Source organism: Lichenostomus cassidix, chromosome 2, assembly GCF_008360975.1.
Source record: "Lichenostomus cassidix isolate B80296 chromosome 2, HeHo_3.0, whole genome shotgun sequence".
Classification (NCBI taxonomy): Eukaryota; Metazoa; Chordata; class Aves; order Passeriformes; family Meliphagidae; genus Lichenostomus; species Lichenostomus cassidix.
The window spans coordinates 62,305,391-62,331,089 of record NC_139482.1 but is presented as its reverse complement, the minus strand read 5'-3'; the positions used below and the strand labels follow the sequence as shown (position 1 = coordinate 62,331,089).

Genomic DNA, 25,699 nt, shown 5'->3' with positions numbered 1-25,699 from the left:
AAATCTTCTGCCAGTATGAACCAGATCTCTGAGCAGCAATTAAAAGGCAGCACAGAAAGTCCTGCCCAGCAATCCCACTGCAGGACTCCTTTATGAAAAAGTAAGACCAGGGTTGTTATTTGCAACTCATATGATTCCCTGAGTGTAAAGATAAAAAATAAGTAACTCCTATGGATGATCTTTTCCCTTACTTCTGTCTTTCTGCATACAGCAGTCAGAGGCAGCTGCTGCTGCCCTTCCATGTCATGACAACAATTCTCCTGCCTTTATTTAGTCAAAGGTGGTGAATACATAAATATTTTGTGTACCAGGTAATTCTTGGGTTAGCAGTAAGGGATAGTGATCCAAATTGTCCTCCATTGTAATGGCACTCAGTTTTGATAGCTTTAAACACAGACAGTATTTATCTGTTCATTCTACAGGAAAAACACATCCGATGAGAACATAGCAGGATTTAATATTCTAATATAAATGCCATTTCTTACTGCTGTAAACCATAGCACTTGAATAAATATTACACCTCCTTCCTTCAAGAAATCACAGCAAGGTTATTTCTGGCAATTGAACCAGCTTCTAGGGAGGTACACTCTGCTGGTGGTTTCTGCATGGAGCTCCGTGCATGACCCCATTTTAAGATCTCTGGAATGGCTGTTTAGCGACTCAGAGGATCAGGTCAATTGGTTTAAACCTTGTCTGGGTCCCAAGGCTGAATTGGAGCGGCACTGACAGGCCGCACCAGCAGCAGTTGCTGCTGCCACCTACGGGTAGGATCATTTTGGCTTTATTCCTCAGCGATCCTTTCTTCCTTACAAGCCATGTATGCCTGTTCGCGTGCATAAACAAATATAACGGAAGAAATTACATACTCATCACTGATTTGTCCCCCAAAACGAAAAGACCACAACAGAGGAAGGACTTCAACTACGCACTCCCAAGAAAAGAATGGGAGATTTTGAACTCTTAAAATTATTATCTGCTGTGGACAAGGAAAACTATGATATCATTTTATTTTCTGCCTTCAGTGTTTTAGGTGCAGCCTTCGCTTTAAAACCACTGAGGCTAGCTCATCCCTGACATAACAGCACTGAAATTGCTCGAAATGCACCTTATCATTTGCATATTCATTCAAAAGCTGTTACAGCCTTTTTCTTCCATTCAATGAGGAAAAGCATGCATGCACCGGTGACTCTCATTCTTTTCTATCCTGGGAGGTTTTTAGCTTTTCCCATTTAGAATTAGGAACAGTTTGGGGTATTCATCATCCCTGACAGCTGTTAATCCCCCTGAACTCTATACAATTACTGTGTTAAAATATTTGAAGTAAGTAAGAGTACTAGTCAAAGCTATTTTAGATTGCACTTGTGGTACTTTTAGCTCATTAGTCTCTCTCTGACAGGGGCTAGTCCCAGATGCTTGAGGTGCAAAGTGAAGAACCTCAACAGCAGAGAATTAATGCAAGGACACAGGAACCAGTCCCTTGCTATTACAGGGAACTGCATTGTAAAATCCCTTTCACACTCATTTAAGAACTTATTTCAGTTTTTCATCCCTCCCAATTCCTGGGGAGAAGCTTTTCACAAGCTGTACTGTTGAGCAAAAACCTTTTAATTTCCAAACTACATTTATTTACAACCACTTTACACCAAATGTCTTTTATCAGTAATGTTCTTTCACATAAATACTAGCTCTTTTTTCCTTTTCTATTTTTTTCTCTTCCATTTTGCTTACAGATGGAAACAAGAATACCTCTCAAGCTTTGTTTTGCTTAAACAATCCAGTTTCTTTTTAATCACCTGCTTGAAAGAATGCTTCCCTCCCCTTAATTATCCTGTTTACACAAGGGTCTTAGTTTGAATATGGATTCATCTTCACTGTACTGAAATGACCAGAACTGTATTTCATACTTAAAATCACATTATACTCAAGGGTCAATGAAATTTTGCATTTGAACCACTGAAAATATCTGACTTGATACACCTTTGGGTTACATTTGGTTTCCCTACAGCCATAGCACATTGGTGGGTCAACTAATATGTCCCAGAGCTCACTTTACCCTCCTTCAGTTTTCACCTAAAAGTACTGAAGATGTTGTAATTAGCCCTTATTTTGCACTTTGCATTACTTTGCCATTTCTGTTACCCTAGTTTTAAGGTCATTCACCATTTCTTCCTTCTCTGCATAGCTCACTTTTACAACCAAGGGGGTTGTAACCCATAAGTGAATGCTGTGTGCCTGCAGGGATGATGTTTTCAGGACACTGAGCATTTGCTTAATTTACAGTCTTTAAGCAGGGTCTATGGGCTTTTAAGGAGTAATGGATAGATTAAAGCCAAGCGTTAAGCAATTTAGAATCATGAAATAGCAGAAAATTTTTTGTCCTGTCCTCTCCTGGCTTGCAACTGTGTAGTTTATGCCTTTTTGTGCAGAAATTAGCCCCCAGTGCCCAGTTACTGAAATTGATAACTTGGAAGCTACCATAGCCTACTGAAGGTGCCTCCAGAACTCTGTGAATCTACCTGCTGGTTAGAAAACAACAATCTTCAACATGTAGAAAGTGGTCAAAAATGGGATCTGGAAGATCACAGAGTCATGGAATGGCTTGGGTTGAAAGAGACCTTAAAGAGCATCTGGTTCCAACCCGCCGCCATGGGCAGGAACATCTTCCACTAGACCAGGTTGCTCAAAGCCCCATCCAACCTGGTCTTGAACGCTTCCAGGGATGGGACATCCACAGCCTCTCCGGTCAAATCTGTTCCAGTGCTTCACTACCCCCACAGTAAAGAACTTCTTACTAATAAACCAACTCTCTTTCAAGTTTAAAGCCATTCCCCCCCTTCCTGCCACTACCTGCCCTTGTAGTTAAGAGTCTCTCCATCCTTCTTGTAGGCCCCTTTTGGTACTGAAAGGTGCTACAAGCTCCCCCTGGAGCCTTCTCTTCTCCAGGCTGAACAAACCCAAATCTCAGAGCCTGTTCTCCTGTAGAAGAGGTTCTCCAGCCCTCTGACCATGTTCATGACCCTCCTCCGGACTCACTCCAGCAGGTCCATGTCCTTCATCTGTTGGGGACCCCTAAGCTGGATGTACCACTCCAAGTGGGGTCCCACAAGAGCAGAGTATAGGGGGAGAATCACTTCCCTCAACCTGGCGAGATGATAGTGGAAAGGGAAAAAAATGGAAATCTTGACTTCTGACACAAAGATAGAAAGTCATTTGCACTATGAGATCTCTGTAGCTCATGGTAGTGACTTTGCTTTCATTAGAGAAGATGAAAAGGAGTACTGTGTGATAGCCAGCATGTGTGGGTGCATTTGACCCTGAATGGGCTGGCTCCAGTTGCAGTCAGAGCCTCCATCTGTACAGCATTTCTTGTACACATTATCTGCCATCATGTCCAGGCACAAAAAACAACTGCAAAATGCAAACTGGCAGATGATATAAAAGAAGATACTTGAGTAGTCATAGTCTTTCTTTTCAATTGCCGTAGTGCAGGGCTTTGAAAGAGATCATTGAAGAAAGTATCAAAGAAAATACACTGCACCAGTTTCTGAATCATCCACAGAATGAAAAGACAACTGCCTGCAGACTCATAAATGTCAGAAATTAGTGCCGTGCTAACGCCAGGCAGTGTGCATACAACAGCCAAGCAGATGCCGTGAACATTAGGCATATTTCTGCTTTTACTTACAATGAAAACAAACACGGCTGTGCAAGTCAGCCCGCCGATATCCCCGACCATCAACAGTGCAAGTGGTCTGAGAAATGACTGTTCATGCAGTCTGCAAGTATAATAATGTCTCTCTGATATACTCAATATTTATATTTATAGTTTATTTTGTAATAATTATATTTATAGTTTATTTTGTAAATATATATAGTTTATTTTGTGTGTTTATAGTTTATTTTGTAATATTTCTATTTATAGTTTATTTTGTAAAAACACCAATGGCCTCTACTCCTCTGCTTTGTCACCACAGCAGCTGGAGAGAAGTGCTGCTAAACACCTGCTGGCCTTGTGTACATGCAGCGCCTCAGCTGCAGTGACACTGCAGTGCTGCTGTGACACTGCCATGTGCCACGGTGGGTCATCTACCTTTGCATTTATATAGATACACCTGAAAGATGCCATCTTCATTCTGAATTGCTGTAATTAGTGATTCTAGTAGGAAGAAGAAAAAGTGCCGCACGCCTTTTTCTGTGAATTTGTATCAAACAGAAGAAATATCAACTTGCTCTGAAACGAGTGCTACCTGGAGAAAATGGCAGTGGGATGAACCAGCTTCTTCAATTAATTGCCTACACATGGGTCTTAACAACAGCACATGAGGAAAAAAACTGATTTTCCTCTATTTCCCACCAGCCTGTATTTTTGGCAGATAAAACAAACACACAGCACACTTGACCCACTCTAGTGCTTAAGGCTACTGTTCAATGGTTAAGGCTCCAGACCCACCAAAGCCGCCCAATCCTGCACTTTACTCTGCTAATAACTTCAAGCCCTGAAATCTCAGTCCCACTGCAGAGCAACAAGCTTTGTCTGAAATTGTTTGTCTTGTTTAGTGGTTTAGGGGTTACAGTGGCAGTGCCGCACTGACGGAAGGACTAGATGATCTCAAGGGTGTCTTCCAGCCTTGACGATCCCACCATTTCACGACTCTACGGGCGGGGCAGTGTCCGTCTCCGCCGGATCAGCCCGCACCGCCCGCGCAGGCACCGCCCCGCAGAAACCCGGCCCGCCCGCGCCGTTCTTCTCGCCGCGGCCGCCACGTGAGCCGTAGAATCAATAGCCGTGCTCGCGGCGTCACCTGCCGCGTTTGGCTGCGTCCCTGAGGCGGAAGCGACACGGCGCGCATGGCGGAAGTGAGACGCCGGGGCGGTGCGTGCCCAGCGATGGCATCCCTGTAGTGGCGACGGCAGCGGCGGCGGCGGTTTCCCTCCTTCCCCTCCCCTTTTCCGCCGTCGGCACCGGGTGGCGCGGCCATGGCCGGGGCCCAGGCGGCCGCGGCCGCGAGCGGCGGGGGGCGGGCGCTGCTGCTGCTGCTCTTGCGGCCGCGCGGCTCGGACGGCGCCTCGCGTGACGGGCGCGCGCCCGCGTCCCCCGCGCGCCGCTGCCTCGGCGACTGGCGGTGCTCTCCCGCAGCGCAGCCGGGCCCCGGCGGCCGCGCCGTGTGGGGAAGGGGCGGCGGGAGCGGCGGCGGGAGCAGGAGGCACCGCGGGGAGCGGGGTGAGCCGGAGAGAATGGGCTGTCCTGGGAGCAGACAGAGCTCGGGCAGCGGGCGTGGGAGAGGGTCTGGAGCGCAGGTGCCGTGCAGAGCAGCTGAGGGAGCCGGGGGTACTTAGCCTGGAGAAAAGGAGGCTCGGGGGGCACCTTGTTGCTCTCTACAATTGCTCGAAAGAAGGGTGTAGCAAAGTGCACGTCGGCCTCTTCTGCCTGGCATCAGAGACAGGATAAGACATAGCCTCAGGTTGCGCCAGGAGAGGTTTGTATGGGACATTAAGAAGAATTTTTCTCAGAAGTGCCTGAGCTTTGGAGTGGGCTGCCCAGGGAGGTGCTGGGGCCACCGTCCCTGGAGGTGTTTAAGGACGTGGCACTCAGTGCCAAGGCCTTATTGACCTAGTAGCGTTCGGTCATAGGTTGCACTCGATGATCTCAAAGGTCTTTTCCAACCTAATTAGATCCTGTGATTCTGTCTCCTGGCGATTCACCTCATGCCCCACCTCACGTTCATTCTGTCAGGGTAGTTTATGTACTTCATGTCCCAGTGGAAACAACACACTGTCTTAGACTGGCATTCAATGTTGAAAGTATTTTCTGCAAAAATATTAAATGGCAAATTGTGAGTGATTACTTCTTGTCTAACAGGCAAGTGATGAAGGTTCACTGCTTTAACAAAGAATGGACAGACTGTGTAGATTGAGCCCTCACAGCTTTTAAGTGCTTATAGGTCCCACCTGCTGCAGTGATTCCAGTAAAGGAACAGATGCAGGACCCTGTCACTTGGTGGGATTTTTCCCAGATTATATTATTCTTGGAGAGCATCTCAGAAAGGCAGCAGTAGCACAGTATCCTGTTTTCCAGCTCTTGCATATAAAACTTACTGGTCAGATGACTTTTCACTTCCAAGCAAGCTGTGGTAATCTCAACACAAAGTATTCTGTCATTAGTGAAAAGCATTCCAGGTAGTAAGGAAACTCCTAGAAAGCAAATATGTTGATAGAATATTCTTTCTTTAAAAATGACTTTTGTTTATCTCTTTTTTTTTTCCCCCAGATGTAAGCATCTCTGTGTCATCATCTTTACAAAGCAAAGAGAATATTTCCTTACTGGGAAATAGGAGGCTTTATTTTGACACTCATGCACTGGTATGCCTCTTGGAAGCAAATGGTAATTTGTTTGAAACAAGTAGCTATTTTTAATGTCTTTCATGAGTGTTTTTTTAGTTTACAAAGTTTGTTACTTTTCCTTGATGTGCAGTGTTACACCTTGAGTTTTATGGATTTTTTGGGGTCTTTTCTATATACTAGATAAGGGCTTACAGGATTTTCTTTGGCTTCAAAAAGGAAACAATGAGTGTATATTACTCTGTTTGGAATAATTTATTACCCTACTGGTAGTTAAAAATGCTAAGAAAAAATGAAATTTTAAGAACTGAGAGGAAAAAACCCCAGAGTTTTCAAGGTAGTGGCTTAAAGTGTATTAATTTGATTCCTTAATATGTAGTATTACATATGAATATTGAATATGCACCAGTGTATTGCAATTGGGTAGAATATGGACTACTTTGTATAGTGCAGCTTTTAGGATGGAATGTAGAACACTCTATAAGATAGTGTTACGCTAAAGTATAGATAAGATAATAGATTATTTTGGGTTCAATGCTGATGTGAGAGAGGTTCCTTAAGGTGAAGCGAACTTACATCTGAAGTGACTTGTAACATCTCTCCATTCCTGAAAAGGAGAGGTCCTAATCCCTTTCTTCAGCCAGGTGGTTTCTTTTTTTTTCCATGTGCCATGAGCTTCTCAGGAAAGTCTCCAACTTTTCTGCTTGATTGGTATTCTGACACACTAGTTGAGTGAGCTGCTGGATCAGTTGAGTGAGCACAGGTCAGAGTGTCAGGAGGACAGATAAGGGAAGAAGGAGCCTTTTGGTGTAGTAAACTATTATATCAGCTCAGCTGTTGAAAGTGACTTGCTCTCAGCTGTGTTTGCTGATGCTGAACTGCTGGTTAGTTTGAAATAATCATGCTTTTGCAAGTATTTCTTTTCATAATTATTAACTTGTGTTTGTGACATTTGTACTCCTACATTTTGAGGGTGGAAAAGATAAAAGTATTTTTAGGGGCAATGTTTTGCTATAGTTCCCACTATATTTAGTTTGAAAGGTTTCTGATAGGCACTCAGAAGCTGGTAGTCATGAAATCAGGGCAGTTTGCTTTGGTTTTAGTTGTTGAATTTTGTACATCTTCAAAAGCAAAGTTTTATAGTATAATGAAGTTTTATAGTATAATGAAGTAAGTATCTGCTTTTCTGAGTCAGAATTCTTACTTGCTCGTGGAAGTAATCACATATGAGAGGTGATATTCCACAATAACTCTAGAAAATTCCCTGTTTGTCCTGCTGATGGTATAACAATGCTGTACTACAGAAGCAGTCATACTATGTCACAGACATAATTTTGGGGTGGGGGAACTTGGAGGTACTGACTGGTTGTGTTCTTTTGTTAGTGCTGCATCAAGAGGTGGGTTATTTTTCATGACTGACATTCATTGCAACTTGGTGCTGAGTATCAGCCAGTGGCATGTGTGTAAACTGTCCAGATTTGGATCTCTCTGTGAATGTTGCATTTTGTTTTGCTTAGGGTTCACTACTCAGCAGTCGGAGGTCGTTGTGTCTGCATTAGTGAAAATCATGAATACCAACCTGGATATGATTTACAAGGACATGGTCACCAAAGTACAGCAGGTTAGATCAGAGGCAATGGTGGGGTTAAAGTAAATTAAAGCCTGGTATGCCTGCTAATGAAATGTGTTGCTGTTTATTACTGTTAGAAATTATATTTTAAAAGTTTGAAGGTGAAGAGTAAACATTCCTCTCTGTCTATGAACTAGTTCATTTTGGATTGAGTTTATCAGGTAGTAACCAAAGTGTTGTGATGGACTTTGAGATTTTAGTACTGTGGGTTGGTGTGCAAACCACATGTAGGTTTCTAGTTTCCACCTTATAGTAGCATGACAATGGAGTTACTGAGAAGGCTAAGACAGGTGTAAGAGGCATTAAATTCATGGATTTGGATTTCTACATGTATTCTTTTGTAACTTGCAACAAGGAAGTACAGATTCCCTCCGTTACTTAGCACCCTGTTATGTGGTACATTTTTATTTATCTCTATGCCTCACAGTGACATTTATGTTGTATTACAGTAGTGCTGAAATACAACCTCTGGAGCTGCTCTGTGAGCCTGGGGTTCACAGCCCCAGGTCACCTTCCGAACACAAGTTGTAACTTGTTTCATAGTAACCAGTCTGCTGTCTTGAGACGTGAGAAAACAGCAGCTGCTGCCTCTGTATTGTAATAGTTTTGGCAGAAAGGGATCTCATTAAAAAATGGGATACTGCAAAAGTGGATTTTGTTCCACTTTCCATCTAGGGAGGTTTCAGGCCATCCTTACTAGCGTTTAGATTGTGGGCAAACGAGACATGGGAGTCCTTCCTCCTCTTGTGACTAATTTGTTCCACAGTGACTCAGGGAATGCCATGTAAAAGGGTCCTTTTCTCCCATAGTTAGTTGTATTTTAAAATAAGCAGTCTCAGCCTCCTTCTATGCCTAGCTTTTTTGAATGAGAGTTGTTTTGTGTTGAATTAAATGTTGCTACTGATGGTAGATGTTTTCTGAGACTGTTAGATTTGACCTTCAAGTGGCTTTCTGCCATTAAGATGCAATGTGCAGGTTTATATGGCAGCTCAGGAGCTGTGTGTTCCATGAACACTGGGCCACATGATAAACCTGTACTTCCTTATAGTCTTTGATTGCACAAGGGCTTCTGCAGAAAGAGAGCAAAGAATTGGAAGAAGGATTTGGAATAGTCTGGATGAGCTATTATCAAAGTATTACTTTGGTTAGATAAAACCTCAGGGAAAAACAGATACACATGTGTGTGTATGTATAGACATGGAGAAAGAATACTGAAGATTTGGGTCTCTGCTGAGTCCACTGAGGAGAAGAGAGAACAAGAGCAAACTGGAGACACCAAGGAGTAAGAGAAGAGGTGTCCATGCAGTATTCTTTCTGTCGACTTTTTGTAATGTATCCATAGCACTGACCCATTTTTTTCAGTCTTGTGGTCAGGTAGTCAGGAGATGCATCTTTAGACGCTACTTAGAAATACAATGCTGCAAGTTAGAATAGCATTTTGTGACAAAACTGAAATTAGAGTTCTGTGTCAGATTTGTAGGGGTCTTAGTCCAGAACCAAAAGCAAGGGACTACTTATTGGAGGAAGATCTTTAGTAGAGAAGGCAGTTCCTGTTCGCATGTGTGGGTAGTGTAGGATCTAGAACAATGTCTACAGACTATTCCATCCTTCAAAGTTGCAGAGAATTCTTGTTTGTCTTCTATCAGTTGTGTGTAATGGACTGAGAAGAGCAATTCAAAGTGACTTCCTTGCAGGGAGAGGCAAAAAAAGAAGGTAATTACAGAAGAGTATGGTTGTGCTGAGGAATTTTGGTCTGAAGGCCAGCTTTCCTCATTTGGCTCAGAGACAGCTCTCCCTAATGCCTTTGCTAGCTTAAGAATTTGAAGACTTGGAAGCAAATGTTTCCTAGGCTAATAATTGAATTATTCTGATCTGTGTTAGCATTGCCAATTTTGTCAGACATTACCAGCATTTGAGCCTAACTTGCTTATTTTGTCACTGTCACTGCTTTTTGAAACTTGGATAATCAATATGAAATTGCTGAATTAAAATTTTCAGGGTAGTCTATCATGTTTGTAGGCACAGATGAGAACAGCAATGTAGTTGTGCTATGTTCTGAGGTTCTTCCTTCTTTTAAAGGAAATTGCGCTTCAGCAAGTAATGTCCCATATTGGTGGTGTGAAAAAGGACATGATTATTTTGGAAAAAAGTGAATTTTCAGCACTTCGTTCAGAAAATGAGGTAAAAATCACTGTCTTGGAAAGTGCTGTTCTAGAACTTGCTTTTTTTTTTTTTTTCCTAATGATGTAGAAAAGCATCTGGTACCAAAGGAGATGACTGGGGCTGGGATGGTTTGGTACCTTCCTTAAGGACCTTGTTGCTGGAGCAGAGTAGAGGTCACCTTCAGCAAGTCTGCAGGTGATCTAAAGCTGGGAGCAGCGGCTAATACACCAGGCAGTTGTGGTGCCATTCATAGGGACATCAACAAGCTGGGAAAATGGGATGACAGGAATCTCATGAAGTTGAACAAATGGCAATGCCCTGTCCTGACCCTGGGGAATACTCTCAGGCACCAGGACAGTCTGGGGGTGACCAAATGGAAAGCAGCTTGGCAGGAAAGGCCTGGTGGATGCCAAGTTGACCATGAACCAGTGATCAGCCTTTGTGGCCAAGGCAGCCAGTGGCCTCCTAGGCTGTGTAAGGAGGCCTGCCTGTGGGACAGTGCTAATTTCTGCCTTGTGCTGTTGTTTGGAAGGGCACAGTAGTGAGCAAATATGCATGTGTATTCATCTATACACATCCTGAGGACATAGAATAGTGCTTGGTTTGTCTGCCTTTTCATATTATGGCTATAGTCACTGTTACTGATCATGCAAATTCAGTAGATTTCTGGATTGTGAGATTTTATATATGGTAGTAAAGCCTACAATTCTTTTCCCACTCTTACAGAAAATAAAACTTGAACTCCAGCAGATAAAGAAGCAAGTCATGGTAAGACACCATACCAATATAATTAAGAATTAACACCTGTCTAGTTTGCTTGAAAAAAATAAGAAGTGTTACTTTCAAAATTTTATTTTCTAAGCTGTGCTTAATTGTTGTGGTATATGTGATACTGAATTGCTGCTGACAGTACAGTGTGGACTGCAGCAAGGACAATTTCCTGCATAGTTCATTTTTGGGGGTGGGAAACTATGAATCGTACAAGAGGTGAATCAAAATATAACTAAAGGTGTTTTTACTTATATGTCCTTAATTCAGATTCAAAAAGTAGCTGCCATGTCATTGTTAAGGCTGAGTGAAGTTCTACATTCAGGGCTGCCTGTACATTAATGATGCAGCATACATTTGAAATTACAGTATTTATTAATTGTGGGGGGTTGATAGGTTTGGTGTGTTTTTTGTTTCTTTTTTATCTGAAGACTTTATCCGTTAGCTGTCCAGAATATAAAATAGTCTTTAAATGACTTTTTAAGGCCACGAAGTTTGGGACCAGTATGTGTGATCCTATTTGTCTGGGAGCAAATGATCATTGCAAGAAAGCAGACTCTGTGTGGAAAACTTACTCTGTTTTAAAATACGTTTGGCATCTAATTTTTGAATTTTAACTTATTTTATGGTTTTAGTTGCATATAAATGAGTTAGTGTAATCCACTGGTAGAATATCAAGGATCTGAGTCCTCTTTTCTTAAAAGCTAGATGTCTTTATATTTTACTTTTAATTGTAAATGTAATTCTCACATGGGCAAGTTATTCTATGCTTGCTCATACAAAAAGAGAAAATGTAAAACTTCAAGAAAACACATTTTTATTTTTTTATTTACTAAACTGTAATGTATTCTGGTGCAATGACAACTAATGATAAACCAATTAAAGTTCAAAGTTCAAACATAGAAATTGAGTCTAATTATTGTTAATGCTAACCTAATGAGTTGGCATTGGCCTACTTGAGGAATGCTTGCTTGGTCCTAGCAGTAAAATCTCCCAGAACACCAGCAATCTTTTGCTTCTCCCACACATTCATCTGATCAGCAGTTTGCCGCATGACAGACTGTCAGCTGGCTGGAATTCCTGCCAGGAGGTTGCATTAAAATGGCAGCTGTCACCAGGAAAAGCAGGACTCACAGCTATTGATAAAGTACAATGCAAGTGTAGAACTTTCAGTCGTTTTAAAAAGTTAGGTGTTTAAAAATGTAATAAATGTTTCCTGACTTCTGAGATGTCTAGCTTTTTCTGAAAGGCCTAGATGTAGTCTTTAGAAACAGATTTTCTTTTGCATTGGAAGGTGAGAAACTACTTTGAAAGTTATGTTGAGCATCAAGATTGTTTCATGGAAGAAATCCAACTTACAGGTGTAGCCAGGCATGGGTTTCTAGATATCAGAGAGAGTTACAGGATATATGAAACATTCTCTGCATTTACAGAATGATATTCTCTCAATTAAGTACTGTTCACAGGGTTAAAAGTAATTTTTAGTTTTTGATTCTGAGATCCAATTTATACTACAGAACATCATATTTCCCTGGTGAAGAACAGAAATACTTAATACTTCTGAAAATTACATACGCTAATTGGAGAGAAGCTAGATTCATGAGAGATATAAAGAAAGACACAGTATATTTGTCTAATTCTTTCTGCTTATGATTAAACAGAAAATCTTGCTTGCTGCTTTATTGATTTTTCCCATTAGGATGAAATTACCAAAGTTCGTGCAGATAACAAGTTAAACCTAAACTTAGAGAAGAGCAGAGTAAAAGAACTGGTAAGTTTTGGTGACTTTTTTCTAGCAACATCTCAACACTGAGTAATCTACAAATTTGCATAAGAGCATCTTACCCTAAGAGCATTTTCATACTAATCTATAGTATCACTCAGCTTCAAGATGGTATTAATCCAAGTTACTTGTCCTTATGCTGGTATGTGCAAGGTGCCATGTTTGGGTCTGTATGTCTTACCTATTTTGATTTTGTTTTAATAGCAGGATGAACACATTACACTTAAATATATTAGATTCTTAATTCTTCTGACTAGAGTGTTTTCTATTTCATTAGTATATCTCTTTTTCTATTTTCATACTAAATAAAGTTTACACATTTTGTTGAATCATCATTGGAGATGTTTCATTTCCCCGTATCTAGTTCCACAACAGGTATTTCTTGACAAACTAGTTGTAATATTTTAGATACCTTCTTTCTTTTGGTGGGTTATGCTGGTTCGTATTGTTTTTGAGCTTTGAAATATCTGGTAGATCTGAATGTATGTAATCTTAAATTAGGGTAATGTAGATGTAAAATTAGAGGATTAGCAAGTTTTGGCATTATACATAGCACTCTGTTTGGAGTTCTGTTCTCATAGATCTTTTTTTTCAGTAACTTTTAGGATCTCAGTGGAATGGCAAATTCTAAATTGAAAGATCTTTTAATGACTTTTCTAAATTTTCATTATTTCTTACTCAGTACTTTTTCCCAGGTATGTCATAAGGACTTAATATTTATCTTCAATCCAGGCAGTCAGAACTGTTCAAGTAGATACCATTTGTCTTTGTGTGTGCCCCTTGAAGTTTTTCATAGTGATTAGTTTAGGTAACAGCTGTGTTGGTGATTCAGTGTATTGACTAACAGTGTGTTAGCTCGTGGTAGATGCTTGAATAAAGTACAGTTTGAGCAGGTAGAGTTCTTGTTTAAAGGTTAATACTTCATGCTAATGTTTTAAAGAAACATCATATGAAATGTAGTCATTGTGTAGATCATAAGCTTTGCAATACTTTAGGCTTACAAAACCTATATGAAACCACAGCAGCAGTGATAAATTAGGCACCAGTGTTTTCTTGTATATTCATGTGGGATCGTGGAATCTGGATTTTTGCCTATTGTGTAGAACACAACTCTATTTTGCCTCCCAGGAAAGGCAAACTCTGCACGTCAACTTTCTCTTAAAAAGGTTGACCAACTTTTTAGTCTGTTGTGCAGCTATAATTTCATAGTTTCTGTGGAAACTGCTCTTCTTTCTTCCCCCCCCTCCCCCCCCCCATTTAATTGCCAGCTCTGCAATGTGTGAAGAGAAAAGGAACAAGGCAGCTGAATGGGGAGCAGGTTGTAGCACATATGCTGAGTTTGGGGAAAGGTGTAGTCCAGTATTTTCTGTAGGGGACACAGCATCGTTGTTATATATACTTCAATCATGATGTGACTAAGGACTGAATATCCATCTTTCTGAGAATAAAACTCAGGATAATTGAAGGTTACTGTGCATTCTTATTTAAGTTACTTTTCAGAAGAGAAATGTCCAAAGTTTTAATTGTTTTAACTTGAAGCAATAAGTAAAATGTTCTAATCCTTCAGTTTTACATGGAATAAGTGCTGAAAGAGAATTCCTTAATTTGTCTACACTGATGTTGGCAGTCTTTAATGTTTCAAACTCTAAATGCTCTATCTTTTATTTTTTATAGTTTATTGTTTTATAAGTTCTTCTACTTTATTTCTTAGAGAATCCTATACTGCTTAGTGCACATATGTTTATGCTGTGATTTCTATCTTCAGTGTACAGATGTGATTTTAAAAATGAAAGTACAGTACAAAAATTGGTCTATATTAATGTGTACATGCATCATAGTGCCTCTAAGCTTGCCGGTAAGAAACTCAAGATGTGTCTGACAAAACTGAATTTTTTCTGCACTCTGAAAAACGTGGACTCAAGGGGAAATCTCTCTGTTGAATTTCAGAGCGGGGAGATTTAGCCTGGTCGTTAGTTCTTTTTTTTTTTTTTTTTTATTGCGCTGTTGAGTTTATGTTTTTACAGATGTGGTGATGCCTTGAGGTAAAAGGCCAGTTTCACTGTCTTAAAGCTAAGATTAAAATCCTTGGGTCTGACCTAGAGAGTTCTAAACACAAAACAAAACTTTAGGAAACATCCAGAAAGAAGCTTGTAGAATATAATTCATTTACAAGATGTGCATTTGGCTAACTGCATCTACTTAAAGTAAAACAGACTATTTCAGTCCATAAAATTATTTTAATTCTCATGGTTCTCTTGATACTGATCAATTCATCAATGTGAGGTCCAATTCTTGCATTTCTACTGGAACATAATTTTGATAAGATTATTTTATAAATACTCTGCCATCTTGACACTGGCAAAAATGGAGATTTATATAAAATGTCTGAATTTCTTTTTTTATCCCTCTTCATTTTGCAGAATCTGGTGACTCTTTCATTAATTGTAGACATGCTGTTATTTATGTAATTTTCTACATTTGTAGCTGACTGCTGTCTTTTAACTTCAACTTCACATCAGTCAAAAGTCCAGAGCTCAAGATCTTTAACGAGTATTTTTCAGTGCTGAGGCATTTATGCAGATTAATCTGATTTTAATGTTAAAATTAATTAAGCTTCCAGAGTAAAGACAAAAATAAGGTGACCTTCGACGTGGGAATGTCAACAGATAAGCTTATTATTGTGTAACTCAGGATTCTGAGATGGGTGCCTGATGACCTTAGTACTCTTCACTATATACTGGTGCTCTATCAGTTGTCTATGAATAACTTAATTGCTCCAGTAGTGGGGCAGGAACCATTATAGGCGTCAAGGTAAATCAAGCCTGTTCATGAGTTAGAAAGTTAACCTAATTTAAAAAGGTATGCTTCCTTGATTTGGATTTAACTTTTCCTTGAACCCAAACAGCCATAACTCAAAAATAAGTCACAACTTCTGAAGATCCACAAACAAAAGGCTTCACATGCCATACAAATGTTTTGTTTTTAACAAATATACCAAAAAATTATAGAGGGCAGAACAATTCAAACTGTGAGTGCATAGAATGCTGGCTAAACATTTCTCTGATATCTGAGTTTGATGTGATTTAAAAGTGTTCTCCCCTTCCTGAAGGCATCAAATGGTTCAGTCTTGGTTGTGCTTATATGTTCAGTGGATTAGTTTACTGTTCCAGAGTTACTGTTTAGAGTCATAGGTCCTTGTTTTTAAGAAATGCGAATCTGACAGCCTTTCTTCCAGCTGCTTAATAATATATACAGTTTTTTGTGGAAGATGAGTGTCTGATGAACTTGGAGCACTTCACATTTCTGAAATATGCTTGTCAAAAGGACAGCAGTTATCCTACAATTCTGGCTCCCAAGTGTTGTCAGACAATAATCTTGTCCAGATTATGTGTTCTACATGATTTGGAAACAAAGAAACATGCTTTTAAGTGGAAAAAAATGTTAAGGACAGTTTCATGTTTAACTTTTTTTTCTTCCCCCCTCTAGTATTCACTTAATGAAAGAAAACTACTTGAAATGAAGACAGAAATAGTGGAATTGGTAAGAACTTAGTAGCTGATTATTACACAGTGAATTTTTTTATACTTATGTTATAAACCTAGTATCCTTTTTGGACTTGGTGATGTACTTATGCACTTTAAGTGCCTACAGAAGGAAAAGGCTTTCATGTATATTATTAGACCCTCTGCATGTATATGTGAACTGTTCAGTAGTCACTTCATTCTGAAACTTCATGCATGTAGTATTTTCTGTAGATGAAATTCCACTCATAATGTGAAATTAATTCTTCCCTCTACGTTCAGACAGAAACTTATTGCTAGACTGATTCGTCTTCATTTTAGAGGAGTTTTTTACCAAACACTACTACTTCTCTTTGTTTCCTTTCTGTAGTTCAGGGAATTACCCCTAGGAAGTTGTCTAGCAGTAAATCATTAACTGATTCACAATGCTTCAGTAGTGCTGATTTGAAACTATCAGCAGCTCAGCAGCTGTTGTTCTCAGTGTACAAGCTGGATTTTTCAGTCTCTTCTGAGTAATAATTCTATCCCCTATTTTTTAGCAGAAGTTCTGTCTTCTGTCCTAATCAAATTCTGAAGTTGTAGCTGGTTTTGTGGTAGAACTCCCTGCAAGACAAAGACATGCTTTTCTACAACAGAAGACCAATTCTCAGTTTTTCTCATGATCCATAAATCTCTCTGCTCCAGTATGATTTTGTCACGAGAGGCTCTTAGATTTCTCAATAGCTCTTACAATTGAGCAGTGACTTTAGTCAGTTTGCTGAATGACAGATTGAAGTTAATGTTTATGCTGTTAGATTGAGATAAGCAGGCATCCAGTTCTGCCAGTTTCTAGATTACTTGTTAAGGAACATATAATCACATATATTTCCTGAGTTCACCAAATTATTCAATTCTTTGGATGTAATCAGCTAAAAAGGAACTTGTTCTCTTTGAATAAGGTGATGATGCTAGTAACACCAAGGTTGTGGAGTCCATCCCTGTACAGGTAATTTACTTCAGAGCTGGACTCGTGATCCTTGTGGATTCCTTCCAGCTCAGAATACTCTGTAACTTCTGTAAGAATGAAAATTAATATACATTTAAGGAGGAAGCAAAAATACAGCTTGAAGGGATGGGTTAAATTTCTAAATAGACAAGGAAGTGTTCAAATTGCATAATTTTCTTGCTTTGCTTTTTAGCATGCACAGCAAGACCGAGCTCTGACCCAAACAGACAGAAAAATAGACACAGAAGTTGCGGATCTGAAAACAATGCTCGAATCGCACAAACTTGATAATATTAAGTATTTAGCAGGTAAGGAATCTGGTGGTTGTCTCTGATGGTGAAACTGCCAAGCATTTCTAAATGTTTGGCAAACTCTCAAATGACTGTGTTCATAAAGGTCCTGATTAAAAAAAAACAAAACCAAACTTGAAATAGTCTTAGGCAAGATTAGCAGCCTTATTTCCTTACTTAACTCAGACGAAATTTCCTATTATTCACAACTTTATTTGCATGGGTTTTTTCAGGTTTTTGCCCATCTTTATACTGTTTATATGTGTGATAAATCTAAAAGATTGCCTGTTAACAAGGACCAAAAAGTTCTTTTGTACCTGACTTAATTTATGTAAGCAAAATGCTGCATGCATTACTAGGATTTCTTCATCCATCTGATGGAGATCTATGTGCAAAAAGGAGCATTTCAGCTTTTCTGACCGTTCAAGGCCACATATTCTTTAAACTTCCATATTTACACAAGTGCTTGGAGAAAATACTGTATACGTATGCCTACATTATTGCCCTAGGTAACTTTGTTATTTTGACATTTTACTACTGAGTGTGCAGTACTATTAAATGAGGTACGCAGTAGAAAATTATTCTTTTGATTTAGATTTTCTGATTATTTTTTCATGGTGGGTTTTGTCAAAAGTACAATCACTGAAGCCTATTCATAGTACTGTATTTCAGTCATATCCTTTAGAGAGAATCAGTAAAATGGAAAATAAAATGTGCTTTATTAAAATCAGAAGAAATTCTTTTCCCTGCCGTTCCTACTGAATAACAAATTGAACTCTACTTGGAAGAAAAAATAATTAAAAATTATTTGCATTGTGTTTGAAGTGCTCCTGTTGCAAACAAAGGCAAAAATTTTTTGTGTGTATATCTTGAAATAAAAATTTGATTTCATTTAAGTAGAAATTTGAAAAACAGATAAGCCTTGTTTAAAATAGCTTTCATTTCTTTGTTTGCTAAATACTTGACTGTGATATATTATTCCCGTTATTTATTTCCTCATTTTACATCTGTAACTTGCTATATTGATCTTTTTGGAATGGTAAGCAAGTAATAGTTTCTTTCAGCCTTTTGACAGTTTTCCAGCATTCTCTTCTTTTTTTTTCCTCTCCTTATTTGTCATTTTTATACTCCTTCTACCTTGAAATGGTTTGTTGCAAATGAAAAAACTTAATTTCCCACATGGGGGTGGGGTGGTCATTGAACTTTTAGTTTTGTGGTAAGATGTGTACATAGCTTTCTGAAGAGATGTTTTGAGAGCTATTAATTTAATGTTATTTAATGTCAATGTGAATGCCATTTTCCTCCCCATCTTTATTTTCTTTCAGGTTCAGTATTTACATGCCTTACTGTAGCACTGGGATTTTATCGTTTATGGATATAACAAGACACAAATTTAAAGGGACTTCATCTGAATTTCTGAAAAAAAGAAGTTTTTAATCTTTGCCTGAATTTTAACCAAATCTTGACTGTTTTATTTATTATTTTGTAAAGCAGACCCTGTTGAGAATGTAACCAAAGATGTGCCTAGAAACAAGCTGTGCACATTTCTTGCATATGGTTGAACCTTACCTCTGACAGAAGCACTTCTGCCGTTTCCCTCCGTTCTGAGCTGCCGAGCTCCTGCTGCTGCCAAGTGTCCTGCGCAGGCAAAGGCAGTGGGCCTGCATGCTGTAGAGAAAACCAATGGAATTATGTTCCATTGCCTGTTCAGACATGCTGGCCAAACTCAGTTGCTTGTATTGGACTGAAGTATTGATGATTAGTGTAAAACTGAAGCTACACGTTCTGTGGCTTGGAGGCACTCTTGTATAAGTGGAGTTTATGCTAACTGAATCATGCTTACTTCCCTCCCTCTAACACTTGCTCATACAGTTACTATGATCAAATATTTGTTTGGCTGTTTTTGTAACATAGCTATCAGCTTGTTTTCCAGATGGCTGCCCAATCAGTTGTGTCCATGAACGAGTACCGTGTAAAGATAGCAGTGTTTGCTGCTAGTTTTGTTTGTAAGTTATTTGTAGAGATTTTTGTGACTAACTTGCCTTTGGTACACATAAGTATCTGATACTCATTCCATATGCTAACTGCTAACCTTACCACTGTAACTGGAAGTTTGAAATGCAGTAAAATACACTAGTTGTGTTAATTTGTAGTTAGGTGATACAAAGTGTCTCAGGTGCTGCCTTCTTGATGAAAGGGAATTGATGCTTCTAGAAAGGAAAGAGATTTTAAATTGTGGTTATGAAGCAGGTTCTTAGGCAAGAGAACTGCAGTACCAACAGTCTTCTGGGGGTTTTAATGTTTCATTTTTTAAAAAATCATGTTGATTCTTCAAATGTAGAATTCTGATAGTGATTATATAATGAAAGCAGTAATGGGCACATGTGAAGATGTTTAATCCACTTCTGAACAAACCCAGTGAAGCAGTAAGTGCCACTGAAAGCAGTGAAGAAAGGTGTCCAATGTATCCAGGTATCTATCATTCTTCCACTGATTAAATTACTGCTTTAGCAGCAGAGCTGCCATCTATGTTCCTTCATTCAAGGGAGATTTCCCTTTACTGCTTGCTCTTGGGAGGGGAGCTCAGTTTATGCACTGGTGATAAATGCTGTTAGAGCACAATAATGGCTTTGCTTAATGAAAGTAAAGCTTTCTGGCTACTTTGCACCTGTACTGTAATAACCATTTAACATTTTTGTGGTTGGAAGTGCCAACTTTGATCATGTGCAAGTGCAGAGGAAGAGATGGATGTCTGTAACAATATTATACTGGCCTGAAATAAAGAATTTTGACTATTTCATAGAATATGAGTTTTCATTCCAAATGCAACTTTTTCGTTTGAAAATAGTCTCTTTGGTTGAAGGTAAGTCACTGCTCATAGCAAGTCTTTTAAGCTATGAATTCGCAAACTCAACAGCCCCTCCAAGACGCTCAAGAGGAATAACATAAGGAAAATAACTATTGCAGACTAACTTAACAGTCCCTCTAAATTAATGAATTTATATTCAAGAGCTTCACTTCTTTGTTTAGAAAATTATTTTTTATACTAAGTTACAGGATTAGACAAGCAATAATTCAGTTTTTAGAATGACTTTGCTATTGGTCTTATTTTCCCAAGGCAGATGGTTCTATATATGTTCATGTAGTCAGTACATGTTGGCCTGGAGGCTTGTGCATCTGACAAATAGTTGCTAAAATAACTATTTAAGACTAATTTTAAATACAGGGTCTATCCTGCTAAAAACAGATACTGTGCAAATAAATTTCTATTTAGGGCAGGTGGAAGGAAGAAGTGAAAGATTATAGAGCAGTAGCATCTTGGAATTACCAAAGTGTAAGCAAACCAGCACTTCTTGGTGAGTGTTTAAGCAAGGAATAAAGTTAATGTCATTCAGGGAAAATACACTATAAATAGGACATAATTATTATGTCCTAGCCCATAAAGTATTCCAAGTGTTGTGTAAAAGCTTGTTAGTCCCAATGTGTGGGCATAGACACAAAATCTTCTCCTGTTTTCTTTGTCTAACACTGTCTCATCATATATACCACATGTATTTGTTGGCATTCAAAGAGTTTAGAAAATCCCTCCATATATTTTCAACCACAAGTCTGACAATGAGATTTAAACTCAAGGAATGAGCCTTTTGGTACTGGTTAGAATTTTGTATCAAGATGCAATACTAAATATGCAATCACAGAATAGTTTGGGTTGGAAGGGACCTTAAAGATCATCTCATGACCAGGTTACTCAAAGCCCCATCCAACCTTGCCTTGAACACTTCTAGGGATGGGGCATTCACAATTTCTCTGTGCAACGTATTCCAGTGCACTAGCACCCTCACAGTAAAGAATTTTTTACTAATACCTAATCTAAACTGACCCTTTCCCAGTTTAAAGCCATCACCCCTTGTCCTGTCACTACATGCCTTGGTAAAAAGTCCCTCTCCAACTTTCGTATAGGTCCCTTTCAGATACTGGAATGTGCTCTAAGGTCTCCCCAGAGCCTTCTCCAGGCTGAACAACTCCAATTCTCAGCCTGTCTTCATAGGAGAGGTACTCCAGCCCTCTGAGCATCTTCATGGCCTCCTCTGGGTTTGTTTGACCTGGTCTATATCCATATTATTTTGGGACCCCAGAGCTGGATGCAGCGCTCCAGGTTTGGTCTCACCAGAGCAGAGGCGCAGAGTCACCTCCCTCACCCTGCTGGCCACACTCCTTTTGGTACAGCCCAGGATACAGTTGGCTTTCTGAGCTGCAAATGCACATCTTCTGAATGTTGAGTGTCAAATTAGTGCCACTAAAGTCACAAATAGGAGACCTACGTTGGCAACTCTCCAAATTTGTTTCTGTAAGACTGTATCATGCTGTATATTGTCTCTAACTGGAATCAGTAGCAATTCTGAATGTACAGAGATACTTTTGTGACTTTGATTTTTAATTTGCAGAGCTCTATCAAAAGATGCAAGTGAAAAATAAACAAGGTTGTTTTACCATGAAACCACTTCAGCTGTGAAAATCTGCAGTAGCTCCCCAGTGATTCAGAAATCACAGAATATTTGCAGTTGGAAGGGACCCACAAGGATCATCAAGTTCAACTCTAAGGTGAATGGCCTGTATGGGGATCAAACCCATAACTCTGGCATTATTAGCACCGTGCTCTGACCAACTGACCTAATCTCATGTATCTGTTCATTTCCTGCCTGGCCTAAAAAGAAATAAAAAAATAAAATTGAAAAAGCAATCCAGAAATGTTAGGTCTCTCAGGCTCTCTCTTGAAGTCAATTTGGAAGCTGAAGCTGAGCTCCAACCCTAATTTCCTTTCAAGAAAAATCCATTTCTATTGTGACCATGTAAGAGTCTGTCTATGCTAACACTAGTGAGTTTTTCCTGTGCATTTCCCCATCCACATAGCAAAGACAGAAGGATATGTTTCCTTTTGAAGAAGGAAATTGAGAATCATTCCATTTGCTGGAAAACCTAAGTTGCCCCAAAACTTCTTTGTGTTTTGCAGAACAAATTGAGATCCAGAGTTCTTACAAAACTCTATTTACTTGTGGTATATTAGTGGAAGTACCCTGAGTTTTGTCTGTTTCAGCTTTCCTTCTTGTTTTCAGTAAAAATCTGTAAGGAAGCAGTCTCCCTTTCACTGGTATGTATTAGACAAACTGTTCGCTTCAAGTATTTTATTACTATTAAATCCTATTCAGTCTAGCCCCTTCTCTATTGGAAGTGTTGATTGCATCATTCATTTCCCAGAATGTTGTTGAGTTGTACTTAAAACCACAAGTTGACAAATGGAAACATATTTTTAATGTAGATACGAAATCTGGTTCAATTTTACTAACCACAAATGTTTTGGTTTACTAGAATAACACTTCTCCTACTTGTGAATGTTCACTTAACTGACCTTTCCAAAAATGGTGAAATCCTAGCTGCAAGCAGCTATTAACAGTACCTTCAAGATGTTTTGAGTCATACGTTTTTAGTGGACTTTTCTCTTCTTACTCTTGCTACCATCTGCAGACCTTGCACAGGAAAACTGGTGAGGTTTTTCATGTGGTTTGGGTTTTTTGGGTATTTTTAATCAGCAAAGTTAGGTAAATTCCTGTAACTAGTTCTCTTGAAGTACTGCAAGATGTGAACAAGACTTAGTTTTGCATCTCCCACTGAGTTTTCAGGAATCAGGTAAACTACCTTTATTATGATTTCTAAAAATTATAAAAGCTCTGCAAGACAATTTACTGTTTAACAGAATTGCTATTTAAAGTTTCTTTTCAAGGAATAAGTACACAGTGAAATCAATTTTTAATGTTTTAGTGTATTTGAAAATTATTTATTAGTCGGATGATGTTTTATTTTTAATTGTTTTTCCTTTATTTATATAGATCTTGAATTTACAGGTTTTTTTGTTGTTGAGGTTTTTGTTATTGGGTGTTGTTTTCTTTCCTTTTTTTAAATTTTAGAATAAAGATTTCTGTATAAGCAATAAGTTTCCTTTAGTCTCTAAATACAAAGTTCATTTACAATCAAATATGTGCCTGGAGTTTTGGGGGTCGCTTTTATCAGAAACAAATGCATACACCCTTGTAGATAGATGGCCTGCTGTGTCTTTGTTAGGAAAGCTTCCTTTGGCTTAAAACATATTTTTTACTCTGTTGCCAAACATTTTAAAGCAGCAGTGTTGATCCTTTATTTTACACTTAAGTTCTATGTCAGAGCAGTCACCCCTTATCCTCACCATGCAGTTTTGCAACTACATAAAGATCATAGAGGAAGATAGCCAGCGTTTGCATAGTGTTCCAAGGAAGAAGATTTTGGTTTTCTTGGAAGTGTGCCCATCTGGTATCAAAAACAAAATACTGGAAATGAGTAGCAAAATATTGCAGCAAATATCAACCTTGGGCCAATGTTTATCCCCGTAGTGAGGCGTGACAATGCGGTGTAATATTTCAAAAACCTACGTCCAATATGCACCGTGTCAAACCCTTAAAAGTTCATTAGGTTCCCCATTGTATTCTGAAGTTATATCAGCTTGATTCAAGTCATGAGTAATACTACTCATGAATAGTCTCTCCTTGTTTCATGAGTAAAAATGTAGTGAGGAAAAAAAGAAGGGTGGTGTGTTGTTTTGATTGTGGTTTGAGGTTTTTTTCCCTGCAGGGAAGTGGCACATGTTCTGTGAGAACTTTAAACAGAGCTGTGTGGTACATGAATATAACAGTGGCATATTTATAGCAAGCAACTGAATTTGGTCAAATCAAGCTTGTATACAGGGCTCCAGGGTTTGCATCAGAACCAACAGAGACAGCAATAGTTATCTAGGCAGGGGTCAGGAAGGGAAGCGCAGGGCAGGTTTCTCAGCGTGAAGGGAAAACTTGACATTTATACTGCTTACACTTTAGTCTCCAGCATGCTTTGGTCTTTCTCCATTGTTAAAAATCCTGCAGTCCGCTTATTCAGGACTGTTGGCAATGCATGCTATTTCATGAATAGGCAGCTATCAAATGTGTCACTTTTGATTGTGATTTTGAATAATTTGTATTACTCCAAGTCATTCTCTCTTTACCCAGGGTCTGTTTTCTTGTGGCAAAGGTATCCTATGCTTTACACACTTGCAAAGCTCTCCCAGTGGTGCAAGAAATTAATAAATACAAAGGAAACTTAAGAAGCTCCTTTTAAAGGCTACTTCCCACAACCAGATCCAGATAGTAGCAGGAGATTTTTAAAATCTTTTATATTGTGCTCTCAAAGAAGTCAATTCCAATGTCTTATGATTTACATGCAGAGTTCCCTTGTGTTCCTCGACTCCAGCTAAGCCAAGGACCTAAACACCTCTTGTCTGAGCTACCAAGCTCTTCACTGAGCATTTGAGACCAAATAAAGTGAAAGGCATGAGCCTATTCTAAAAAAAAATAACCTCTGCTGGTGCTCGGAAGAGACTGAGCATGCCTAGTGTGGATCTTGCATGTGGATTTTACCTTTTTGTTCAGTGTTTTTCTTTCATGTAGCTAGTTACCTTTCCTCATGGGTTACATTGCACCACCACCCAGAAGGACTGAGTTCTGGGAAGCTTTTTAAGAAGGAGCTGAAATCGTATGGAAGTTGAGGGGGAAGAAGTGCAAGATATGGCTCGCACTTCCAAAAGTCCATAGGAAATTATGGCAGAGATATTAGTATTTTTATTCCCTCTAAAAAGGAACCTTGTTTAAAAATAAACGGAATTGATTTATTTCTTTCATCCTTCTAGCCACCTTCCAGTCTCTGCATTGCAGCAAGCTCCTCTAGGTGAATTGTTTCATTTTTAATCATCTGGTTTGGGGATACCCATGACTACAGCTCTCAAAAAAAGCTATGCCATTACTCTCTCTTTTTACTACAGTAAAAATGCATTCAAGACTTCAGCATGTATAACAATGTATTTTCTGCTGAACTGCTTAAGCAGTTAACGTGTCTCATTTGCAACAGGGTCCCAGTTTGTCCTGAGGTATCAGACCACGCCTGACAAGTTATAAATTTGGTGATTCATAAGGTGCAGTTAACTGGGGGGTTGGGAATGCCTAAGGAGGCTAATCCTATTTGATAAACACTGGCAGTCCTTTGCTAACAAAGCAAAAATATGCTCACTGTGAAAGGTAAATGTTTAGTAGAAACCTCATCTCCATTTACTTAAAGGGTAGTTTTTTGAAAGGTATTTTGTTTTTCTGCTGTTACCTAAAAGGA

At 39.0% G+C, this 25,699-nt stretch overlaps 1 protein-coding gene across 2 annotated transcripts; it reads left to right on the top strand.

Annotated features, from left to right (window-relative positions):
• The first annotated feature begins 4,770 nt into the window (after nucleotides 1-4,770).
• Nucleotides 4,771-20,284, top strand: MCUR1 (mitochondrial calcium uniporter regulator 1). 2 transcript variants are annotated; one of them, XM_085051809.1, is made up of 9 exons: nucleotides 4,779-5,221; nucleotides 6,269-6,382; nucleotides 7,857-7,960; nucleotides 10,049-10,150; nucleotides 10,859-10,900; nucleotides 12,600-12,671; nucleotides 16,170-16,223; nucleotides 17,383-17,497; nucleotides 18,805-20,284. In XM_085051809.1, the coding sequence occupies exons 1-9, from the start codon at nucleotides 4,978-4,980 to the stop codon at nucleotides 18,858-18,860; spliced, it is 903 nt and encodes a 300-aa protein (XP_084907935.1). In that variant the 5' UTR covers nucleotides 4,779-4,977; the 3' UTR covers nucleotides 18,861-20,284. The 2 variants fall into 2 exon arrangements, with proteins under 2 accessions (XP_084907936.1, XP_084907935.1); XM_085051810.1 differs by lacking the exon at nucleotides 10,049-10,150 and having other exon boundaries at nucleotides 4,771-5,221.
• Nucleotides 20,285-25,699: the final 5,415 nt, after the last annotated feature.